We start from the raw sequence: 11,241 nt of genomic DNA, 5'->3' as shown, positions 1-11,241 counted from the left end.
TTAATGTTGTATACGGTTAGTGTAAAAAAGGTAATGTATTTAGTAGAAATCAAAGGCAAAGGGTTTAAACCGAAGTAGTTACATCAGCATTATCATCATCTATCTCCTTGTACCGCTGTCGAAATTCCGGCAAAAATGGAACATATCTTGCAAACCTGGGAAAATGGATGAATGAATGAATGAATGAATGTAGCTTAATCCTCGCGTGGCCGGAAAACTACAGTCGTTATAATATGGGTGTTCTGTTTCATACACCTCGTGCGTGCTTACGAGTTGCCATGTATAGTACTGTGGGGAAAGATGGGACACCTTTAGCACATAATATCCAAATATCCTGATCGTGTTTAAATAATTAACAATGGCCTATGAAAGTCGTGAGAATACGGTTTTATAATTCTTTGAATGTTGTTTGTTTATACTACCAAATTGGACGTAAAAATAGAATGAAACGGTGCCCAAATTCCCCCCTCTCCAATTATATAAGACGGGTTTAAACGCAGTAACCCTTGCTCCAAACCTGCAGCAATTAGTTGGGAAGGGAAGTTTGTAACAATCCGCTTCCTGTTGAAGCAAAGTTTTCTTGTCAAAAACCTCTTTACCGTTCTGGGCGTTTCGCCATCTTACAATACCACGTTCACTTTCGGTACCTGAATAAAATTCAAGCTAGTAAAAGACAAAATCCAAAAATAATAATTACCCACAAAGTAAAACATAGACGCCATTTGCTCGCCCTATTTGGTAGTGAACAAAGTGCATTTAAAGAATTATAAAACCATATCCTCACGACTAGACCATTGTTAATTGTTTAAAACACAATCAGGATATTTGGATAATATGTTCTAAAGGTGTCAGATCTTCCCCCTCAGTACTATACATGGTAACTCGTAACTGGCACAAGGTGTATGAAACAGAACACCCATGTTATAACGACTGTCATTTTCCAGCCACGCAAGGATAAAACAAGTTACATTCACCCATTCATTTAAATTTTAAACAACTTTGCATCAGTAGTTACCTGGTATTGTGTTATCAAAAAGAAGAGCAAGCAGGCCGCCAACTAACATTGCAGTTTCAAGAAACACTGTAAGAATTCGGTCGATTTCAATCACACCAGTTTGAATAACCCCTTTGTTTGCCTTCATCCATTCAGGAACAGTTAAACCCATAAACAACGCAAATCCAACTATGAACAAATTCCTGAAAAACAGAATATATATACAGTATAGTAGGGTGGGGAAAGACGGGACACCTTTCCATTCTGGTAGTAAACAAAGAACATTTCAAAAATTATAAAACCTTATCCTCACAACTCCCATGTACTGTTGTTAATTGTTTAAAACACGAACCGGATATGTGGATATCATGTGCTAAATGTGTCACGTCTTCACACCCTACTATAGACTAAAGTAAAAGTGTTGATTTATCAAAAGTATGATTTTAACAGTGTAAAACAGTCAAATAAAGATGTAAAAATTTAACATTAAAATAGACAGTTACAGGTCAAAGATACAAATTGTAAACAACCAATTTACAAAATATAAAACGAACTCCCAAAAATCACACTTAACATTATTACAAAACATTTGAGGTATTTTACTAAAGAAACACTTTAAGAGTTAACAAGCATCTAGAAATAGTAAAGTGTAGAAAGTGGGAAAACAACTGTGTTCTTTAATCTTTATAGAGTTATAAAACACATAATACTAACTTTATTCGTCTCTTCGATTACAAAAGTGTAAAAAGTATATTTACATTAATTGGAAGAAAAAAAAGCATGGTTGCTACACCTAGCAGGCAAATACCTTAAAGCAAGCAATTTACGTTTAATTAAGTTAAACTTCTAATAGAAACAAAAGTGTGAAAAATATATTTACATTTAATTGTAAAATCCACTAACCTGGGTGAATTAAGATCCACATACTGCAAGTTGCTGATCCCGACTGCCGCGATCATCCCAAACATCACACAGAACAAACCTCCGATCACTGGATCCGGGATCGTGACGAAGATGCTCCCAAACTTGCTAAGCATCCCAAGGATGAAGAAGATGAAGCCAGCTACTTGGAGAACCTAGAATGGACAAAATTTTGAATTTTTTTTATAAAACCGCAGCAGTTTATACAGCTTGACTAAAGTTTGTGAATTTATCAGATAAATTGCCTTAGAATTAATGTGATAACAAATTTTCAGGTAGTTTTAAAGGCCGTGATTGCATTGTGATAAAAATTGTTACAAAACAAATATACATAAAATGTTAAATCAAAAATTTTAACAAGACATTAATGCATAAGAGATATTTGTTATTAAAATTGTCTACATACAATTTAAAATATAAATAATTTATCAAATAATCACCCACAAAGTTACATATGCAGTAAGCCAGCACAAGCTGTATAAAACAGAAAACAATAATAACAACTGTCGTTGTCATGCCCCAGGAGAGTGTGAAAGTTACATTTTATTGTATTGTTCGGTCACGCCTTTTATTCAAAACATTCTTTCTTTTTATTAGTAAGCGTGTTATAACAACTGTTGTTTAACCGTTACTACTTGTCTTTTCGCTTTTATAAACTTTCCTGTTCTTGGTTATTGTGACCGAAGAGACAAAATAAATTTCTGTCTGGTTACACCTTTTATTTAAAACACTCTTTCTTTTTATTAGTAAGCGTGTTATAAAAACTGTTGTTTAACCATAACTACTTGTCTTTTCGCTTTTATAAACTTTCCTGTTCTTGGTTATTGTGACCAAAGAGAGAAAATAAATTTCATTTACTCTACATTTATACATTCAATATCACCTTAAACTTATTTGTAAACTTATCCAACCCACCCTTCTACTTCCAACTCTTGTAATTCCAATTGCTCCAATATTTTCACTGAAGGAGGTTGTAGCCGTGCTTGTCCCAATGACACCCGCCAGCAAGCAGCCAAACCCCTCAGTAAGAATTCCTCTGAAGAAAAATTAAATCACTTTCTAACCAATTATTGATTAAAAAAAAACGATTTCTAATATAAGTGCAGCTGTTTTAAAACAAATTTTAATTCTGTTCCAATACATTAGTTAATTATTTCTTAAAAAACAGCAGCGGAAACCCTAGAACGCAAACTGAGGCATTCGCTTTTTTAATGACAACTACATTTTTTAAGTGGACAACATATAGCCATAGAAACAGGTATGGAATTTATTAATACGAAATTTGCTAGCAAAAAAATGGAAATATAAAGAATCCTACCTGTTAATAGCATGGGTGGGGGGGTTAGGGGCCCCAGAGAGTCTTGCACACGCGTAGTAATCCCCAATCGATTCAACGAACCCCGCCACAACCCCAGCCATCATTCCTATCACCCCAGCAACCGTCACCCGGGGTAATCCCCACTGCCCCGGATAAGGAAACCGAAACCTGGGATTCATAATTTAATGCAGTTTATAAAGATAAGCCGCTTTTCACAGCAATTTTTATTAATATTAGCTTTAATTATAATGTGTAGTATAAAGAATATCAAAGCTACTACTATAACTATTATAACAAGTTTTAAATTATATCTTAGAACCTCAAATAAAATTAGCAGTACATAAAAACAAAAAACAGATACACATTGTGCCTTAAAGGAAATTAACACAGAAAAAAAGAGGTCAGTTTAATGCAGTTATTCACATAAAAACAGAGAAAAATGTTGGTTCTATGTCGTTATTTACATAAAAACTGAGAAAAATATCAGTTTTATGCAGCTATTCACATAAAAACAGAGAAAAATCGTCCATTTTATGCAGGTATTCATAAAAAACTTAAGTTGAACATTCCAGACATAATGTATATGCCTACAATACTAACCAAGGTGCATTCCTGATTACATTCGTACGAATGTCAGTTCTTGCCCTCCAACCAGGATGACTGCTTGATGTTGGAAGTGCATTTGTAACAGTGAGGATAAGACACAACAGCCAAGCCAATATCAACGCAAATAGAACCTGCAAGTGTGTGATTTAGCAAAGTTGTAATATTTTAAATGAAAATAAACCATAAAAGGCATGTTAGTGATTAGGCTGGTGGGAAGTGTTGGAGGTTGGGGGTCGGGGGTTGTTAATCAAGGTTATAGGGGGATAGTTAGGGTTTAGTGGTTATAGGAGTATAGTAGGTAGGGGTGGTTATATGGGTTAGTAGATAGGGGCTGTCAGATAAGGGGTGGACCCTTCACTAGCACCAAATAAAGTATGAATATGACTGAATTTGTCCGGCGCCGTGGTGTAGTGGTTAGCGCGCCTGCCTGTAACCCAGAGGTAATGGGTACAAGGCTCGACGCTGCTACCATTGTGGACGTATGTGGCAAGACACTTAACGGCAATTGCTCCAACCCAGTGGTCACTAATGGGTTGTCCAAATTATCAGCCATACATAAAAAAAGAAAAAACCCCAAAAAAATAATTACCCACAAAGTAACATACATGGTAACTCATAAGCTGGCACGAGGTGTTAACCCGTGTGATAACGACTGTCGTTTTCCGGCCACGCGAAGATAAAGTAAGTTACATTCATTCATTCATTCAGAATGAATAAGCCACTGTGACATGGAACTTAACTGTTTTTTCAAACTGTATGACAAGAATAAGGCTCAAGCATGCCACAGAAATATACAATTACAATAGTCTTTAACAAAAAAGGTATTTGTTGTGTACGTTAAAGTTATCTAAGTAACCCGGTTCTAAACATTTAAAAACCTCCAGAATTAACCTCCATGTAAACATTTCACTTTATTCAGGATATTAGTGACCACTGGATTGGAAAAAGTATCTGTTAAGTCTAGGGCACATAATGTGATCAGTATCAAAACTCTAATTTCCTTTGTTTAGGAATTGCAAAGCTAGTGCCAAAGACTGAGCCACAGTGCTGGACTATCCATAAAGCAAGCATATTATGTGCTATTTGGTTTACACTAAGATAGTTTACTTACCGGAAACAACTTAAAAATTGGTGTTCTAGTCATGTGACATTTTTTGCTCTTAGAGTAAGCAGGGGTCGGAACTTTAATATTCTTCAGAAATTGAGAACACACAATCACAATAAATGCAGTACTAAAAAAGCATGGTTTTGAAATGTACCTTATACTTTAGTATTAGCAAGAACAATAATAAGAATAAAAGATCAAAAATGTGCGTTTATTTTAATCCTGACCTCAATGAAAATATAGGATACATTAAGGTATATAGGATACATTAAGGTAAAATATTGGAGGTTAACTTAAATATAGCCATAGCACCATTTTTATTAATGCAAAAAATACATTTTATATCTCAATTCTAACGATTTAAAAAATTTCTATACAGTAAACGAACGCGCCGTTTACGGAGCTTTGTACTTCCTACTTGACTTACAACATCGCAATTCCCCATTGCGAGGATGCATTTCCATAAGCTGCGGCAAAGAGGTCCAAACCAATCAATGCAACAGCAGGGGCAATGGTTAAAGGTCCAATAAATCGAAGTAAAAAACCAACAGCACCGGTCATGCCAAGCAAAATTTGCAAACATGAAGCGACAGCTATTGCCCCTTGAACCTGAAGTGTAAAATTTTAAATTTTTAAAACACGCTGCGAAATTTTGAAATCCATAGATTTTAGCGGGAAACTATTAATGGTGTTTCTATTTTAGTGGGTTTATAATTTGGCTTGTTATCCCTTTTTTGCCCAATAGTAACCACTTTATTTTTTAAAAGGGTAAACAAGTGCACAATATGCCATTAATAAAATCATATACTGATGTTAACACAGAATAGATGATATTAAATGTAGGCCACATATTTTTCAACCTCTCTTATTCTCCTCTGCCATACTTCGGTCCCATCAATAATGCTTCCATCTGTGTCGTTATATAGAGTGTATGTGACGTTGTTGAATCCACTAGGTAGAGCTGGGGGGCATTTATTGTGGGGCAAAGACAGGATTGCAAAAGTTGGTGGGAGAAAACTGAACGTACCACCCTGCATGATTGGCAACCTGGATAAAAAAACAGCAATTAAAACGTAATGCAGATAACTGCAACTCCCCAAACAACGCCTTGTTACTATCATGTCTACTTAATTTACCCCTCTCTTTGATTAATACCACCGTATTACAACTACTTTTATGTACCAGGCCTTTGCGCAGGTCCCAACATATAGTACAGGGAGTTAGGGGGACACGGGACACTTTAGCACATTGTATCCAAATATCTTGACCGCGTTTTAAACAATTAACAACGGTCTATAGGAGTCGTGAGGATACGATTTTATATTTTTTTGACTGTTTTTTTGTTTACTACCAAATTGGACGAGAAAATAGAACAAAATGTTTCTCATCTCCCCACCCTATTATATACATACCTTATCCCGAACGTTGTTTGTAGCATTGTACAGATACCAGCCACGAAGAAGAGACTGCTTATAATTAAAGCCCTTGCCACGTCACCATCGTCATCGTTAGCAATACACAACGGCCCAGCTAGTAGTAATGGCAGCCCAACGATCCCTCCGATAGCGATCAGGTAATGCTGCATAAAGACAAAGGTGTATTTGTATATGAATATAAACGGCAATCAAAAAGCTGCTTCTTAACCAACCTGGCAAACGTTGTCTCTGTATATAGTATTGTCTAAATACGCCCGTACTTATAAAAACGTACTTATAGTATAGGCTGGAGGAAGATGGGACACTTTTGACACTGATATCCAAATATCCTGATCGTGTTTTAAACAATTAACAACGGTGTATGGGAGTTGTGAGAATACGGTTTTATAATTCTTTGATTTTTTGTTGACCACCAAATGGGACGAGAAAATAGAATAAAAAGTGTCCCATCTCCTCCCATTTTACTATATAAAGATAAACAGCAATCAAAAAGCTGCTTCTTAAAACAACGTGTCAAACGTTTTGTGTTTTTAGTTTTGTCGAAAGACGTTCGTACTTATATATGTATCTAGTCACCCATGCTTAACTGCAGAAGAACAATGAATGAATGTAACTTGTTTTATCCTCGTGTGGCCGGAAAACGACAGTCGTTATAACACAGGTGTTTATACACCTCGTGCCAGCTTACGAGTTACCAAACATGTTACTCTGTGGGTAATTTTATTTTTGGAATTTTTCCTTTTTATGTGTGGCTGATAACAATCCATTAGTGACCACTGGGTTGGAATAACAGAGGTAAATATTTTCGAAATGGCAACACTAGCTATATAAGCTAGGACCTGCGCTGGGTATTAGTGTAATTTATTACAGTTTTGCCCTACGGCCCTATACATTTTATATAACCCCGAAACGTCCGCTTTTACCTTTGGTCGTTAAACCAATATTAGCGTTGTTTAAATAAAAAGCGATTTTTTTTCGGTTCAAAGCTGAATAGCAAAGCTTAAAAATAGTGTGAAATTTTCTTAGGTCTGTTGTAAGTCTGCGGCCGGCAACAGTCTGACTAAGTTAACATGGGCGAATTCCTCAAATACACAAGTGTACGCACTGTCACGCCGCTATGCATACTGCAGGCCAAATTGTACACTAGCTATGCCCAAATGTAAAACCGCATGGCTGCACTGTTTGACGATCTTGGGCCGGCAACAGTCTGACTAAGTTAACATGGGCGAATTCCTCAAATACACAAGTGTACGCACTGTCACGCCGCTATGCATACTGCAGGCCAAAATGTACACTAGCTATGCCCAAATTAAAACCGCATGGCTGCACTGTTTGACGATCTTGCAGTGTGAAGTTTTGAAAGTTCCACTGAGAGTTTACAGTTTACACCTATACATAAACAGAAAAAAAATGATTTGGCCTTAAACTGTAATTTGTAGTACAGGAACTTTGTAACATAAAAATTGGTACGCAAGTCGAATTTTGAGAACCAATGAATAATAAACGTTAATATTAAACTGGAAAAAAGGAATGTCAATCTTTTATCTTCGTGTGGCGGGGCAACGACAGTCGTTATAGCACAAGTTTTCTGATTTATACACTTTGTTTTATCTTCAATATACATATAGAAGGTTGGGTTAAGATGGGGCACCATCATTCTATTTTCTCGTTCCATTTAGTAGTAAACAAAGAACATTCCAAGAATCATAAAACCGTATATCATTACGACTCCAATGGAGCGTCGTTAATTGTTTAAAACACGATCAGGATAATTGAATATTATGTGCTAAAGGTGTCCCATCTTACCCCACGATTCTGTATATACATACCTGTAACCCAAGAACTGTACAAGTGTACCACGATGGAGTATCGTCCACTGTGTACAACATATCTGTTGATGAGTCCGGTGTGACGTAATCATTTCGTGACGTCACGTCCGATGAAACTGGCTCAGAAGTTTCCGGTGCTGTTTCATTGGAATTCTAAATCAAATAAAAACTAAAACTACAAGTTTAAGATTTTGATACTTTTAAGAAAGAAAAAAAAATTAAAATATAGTTTATGAGCTCATTTCTGGTAATTGCCAAATGGTATCAATATTATACAGTAAGCCGGGGTAAGATTTTCATTTTCGTTTATTGTCCCAATTGGCAATAAAAAATGAAACTTTATATTCGAGGTAAAAAGCAGAACACCGGTGTTTTGACGAATGTCGCTATCCGGTCACGTGAGGGTCACGTGAGAATAAAGCAAGTTGAATTTACAGAAATATAAAACTGTATCGTCACCATTCTAAAAGCGCGTTGGTGATTGTTAAAAATACAATTAGAAAAAATGAAAGATTCTATATATATATATCAAACTTTTAAAAGGTTCATCCAGATATACTTTTCGCTGTGGATTACTACACCATCCATGGCCTATATACTCAATACAGTAGGCCATGCACAAACACATATACTACGTTAAGGGCGCTTACCTCTTTGAAGCATGGATTGCTAACGCCTGTTTTCATTGTTATATCATCCATCGTCGAAGGTGGAACACAGCAAAGCCCTTTTTGCGACTTAAACTATAGCCTATGAATAACCTTTATGTAAACATTTTTGTAACTTGCTATATATATATATCCTCGCATGGCCGAAAACTACACTCATTATAACACGCGGGTTTTCGGTTTAGTACACCTCGTGTTAGTAGTTTACAAGTTACCATCAAGAGCATTTAGGTTGGAATTAACTTTCCGGGTAGTTTTACGCGAAAAGGCGAGTCAAACAGGTTAAGAAGCTAAACTCTCTCGTTTCTGGGAATACGACGTGAATTTTAAATAATTCTTTACAAAGAACGCTAACACATACACCGACATTACAAAGAACGCTAACATTACAATAAAAACGCTATAGCAGAGGATGTAGCTATATCGATATAGTAAACTGAAATCCTCCGAACATTCTCAAATGCTGCTCTTTTCGCACAAAATACAGCGTCAGCTATTTGTAACTAGGTTCACGTTTCGAAACCGGAAATACGAAACATATACGACGCATTTTCCCCAAAAACGACGAGACCTAAATGTTATTCCTTATTTTTTACCACGTAACGCCTATACACATCGTCTAAATAAAACCAGACTTCCTTATTAATTCAGTAAATCTTAAATACCACCTAATAGGAACGCTTGTTTCGCGATTTCTAAGTTTACCTCACCTGTAAACCTAATTATTTCTAAAAGCAAACTGCCCTACTTTGTTTAAAAGACTTCTAGTCGAACTTAAGTGTCCTTCCACAACTCCACGCTTCGCTAAACTAAAGACGGATTTTCAGCCCAGCGCATTCAGGAAAAAGGTACATTTTTTACACTAACGGTCAGTTTACAGCGCGTAAGAAAATCGGTGCCAACAACGTTATCAAAAGTTTGCAAAACCCCTACCGCAATGTCCGCTGCAGAATAAGCGGGTGTGAAAAGGCAGCCTTGGGACTTTAACGTAACTGCATTTAACGTTATACCTGCAACAATTGAATGAAATTGATTTCGTCGTCTCCCCGTTTACAATAACAAAGAACGGTAAAGTTTACAGCCAAGTAACGGTAAATCAATATTTGGTAAATTACGCTTATTGATAAAACGGAAAGAGAAATAATGTTTTGGATAGGACGCCTATCTGAATTCATTGCCAGACAAAATACTTCAGCACTTTATCGTCCGACTGTGCACAGTCAAATTTAAACAATGTTTATAAGCAATATTCCGCTTAGTTTATATGTATATAATAGAGTGGAGGAAGATGGGACACCTTTTCATTTTATTTTTACGTCACATTTGGTAGTAAACAAATAAAATTCAAATAAATATAGAACTATTTCCTTAGCACGACTCCTATAGACCGTTGTTGATTGTTTAAAACAGGATCTGAATATTTGGTTCTTACGTGCTAAAGGTGTCCTATCTTCCTCCACGCCCTACTTTATTATGCTTATAGTTTAAAAAACAATCACACCGCGTGGTTTCATGTAACAATATATAGTAGGGTTGGGAAAGATGGGACACCATTTTTATTCTACTTTCTCGTCAAATTTGGTAGTAAGCAAAGAACATTCAAAGAATTATAAAAACCTGCGGTTCAAGTTTTATTTTAAAGCATCGGAGTTTAACGAGAATACCATTATTATAACAGTGTAAATTGAAACCGCAATCGCTAAAATTCTCCTAAAATTCTCCTTTCTGGAAAAATAAAACAAGATTAAAATACCTTCATAATTTATGTGGCTGGCGTTGGTGGAAAGCCACTACGGCACGACAAGCCCCCAGCCAATGGTAGTGGGTTTCTACTTAGGTGAGAAACCCTTGCGGGATGTTACTGTCCACGCAGGTTAAAGAGGCCCCCATATAGACAAAAATGATACAACGAATGCACATACACATGTGCACGACAACAACGACAAAAAGAGTGCAAAAACCATGCAACACACACAACAGCTCAATCGTATGCAAAAATGGACGGTTACAATTAACGCGGACATAATCATTGAAACATCTTCAAAGAAAATATGGTTCAAATCCTGAAGGATAATCATCTGCAGTGTACAAATTATTCTATGTCCGACCACAAGGAGTCGAAGCTAATAACGGCTCCGCATGCCCCAATCAAAAGATAAGTCGCCATGGTGGTACCGCGATACTCTCGTCGTATCTTCACGCAATATAATATCGTTCGGATGTTATGCACCGCTTCGACCGTTATGAAACTACGTCAGGTTGTTACGAACCGCACTAATAGTGACCTAAATAACCGAGCGTAGCATCACTGTACCGGTAGTGACCTAAATGAGGGAGCGTAGCATCACAGTACCGGTAGTGACC

At 36.5% G+C, this 11,241-nt stretch overlaps 1 protein-coding gene across 2 annotated transcripts; it reads right to left on the bottom strand.

Moving 5' to 3' along the window:
• Positions 1-16: 16 nt before the first annotated feature.
• LOC149726953 (solute carrier family 23 member 2-like) lies at positions 17-10,704 on the bottom strand. Of its 2 annotated transcripts, XM_089890145.1 has the most exons (14): positions 10,495-10,702; positions 8,860-8,959; positions 8,210-8,362; positions 6,357-6,523; positions 5,805-5,991; positions 5,372-5,553; positions 4,951-5,071; positions 3,834-3,970; positions 3,234-3,401; positions 2,831-2,951; positions 1,898-2,070; positions 1,016-1,197; positions 518-647; positions 17-155 (listed from the first exon to the last, which is right to left on the bottom strand). In XM_089890145.1, the coding sequence occupies exons 2-14, from the start codon at positions 8,908-8,910 to the stop codon at positions 65-67; spliced, it is 1,863 nt and encodes a 620-aa protein (XP_089746271.1). In that variant the 5' UTR covers positions 8,911-8,959; positions 10,495-10,702; the 3' UTR covers positions 17-64. The 2 variants fall into 2 exon arrangements, with proteins under 2 accessions (XP_089746271.1, XP_089746272.1); XM_089890146.1 differs by lacking the exon at positions 518-647 and having other exon boundaries at positions 10,495-10,704.
• Between the last annotated feature and the right edge of the window lie 537 nt (positions 10,705-11,241).

The sequence above is a fragment of the Ciona robusta genome, chromosome 12 (assembly GCF_009617815.1).
Source record: "Ciona robusta chromosome 12, ASM961781v2".
Lineage (NCBI taxonomy): Eukaryota > Metazoa > Chordata > Ascidiacea > Phlebobranchia > Cionidae > Ciona > Ciona robusta.
This window is presented reverse-complemented; position numbering and strand designations above follow the sequence as displayed.

Excerpts from the sequence above, each read along its gene's own strand:
- LOC149726953 (XM_089890145.1), bottom strand. The coding sequence starts at position 8,910 with ATGGATGATATAACAATGAAAACAGGCGTTAGCAATCCATGCTTCAAA. Across the intron at positions 5,554-5,804 it reads GGCAGAGGAGAATAAGAGAG|GTTCAAGGGGCAATAGCTGT; the intron begins GTTGAAAAATAT and ends TTTACACTTCAG. Across the intron at positions 2,071-2,830 it reads CAAGAGTTGGAAGTAGAAGG|GTTCTCCAAGTAGCTGGCTT; the intron begins GTGGGTTGGATA and ends TGTCCATTCTAG.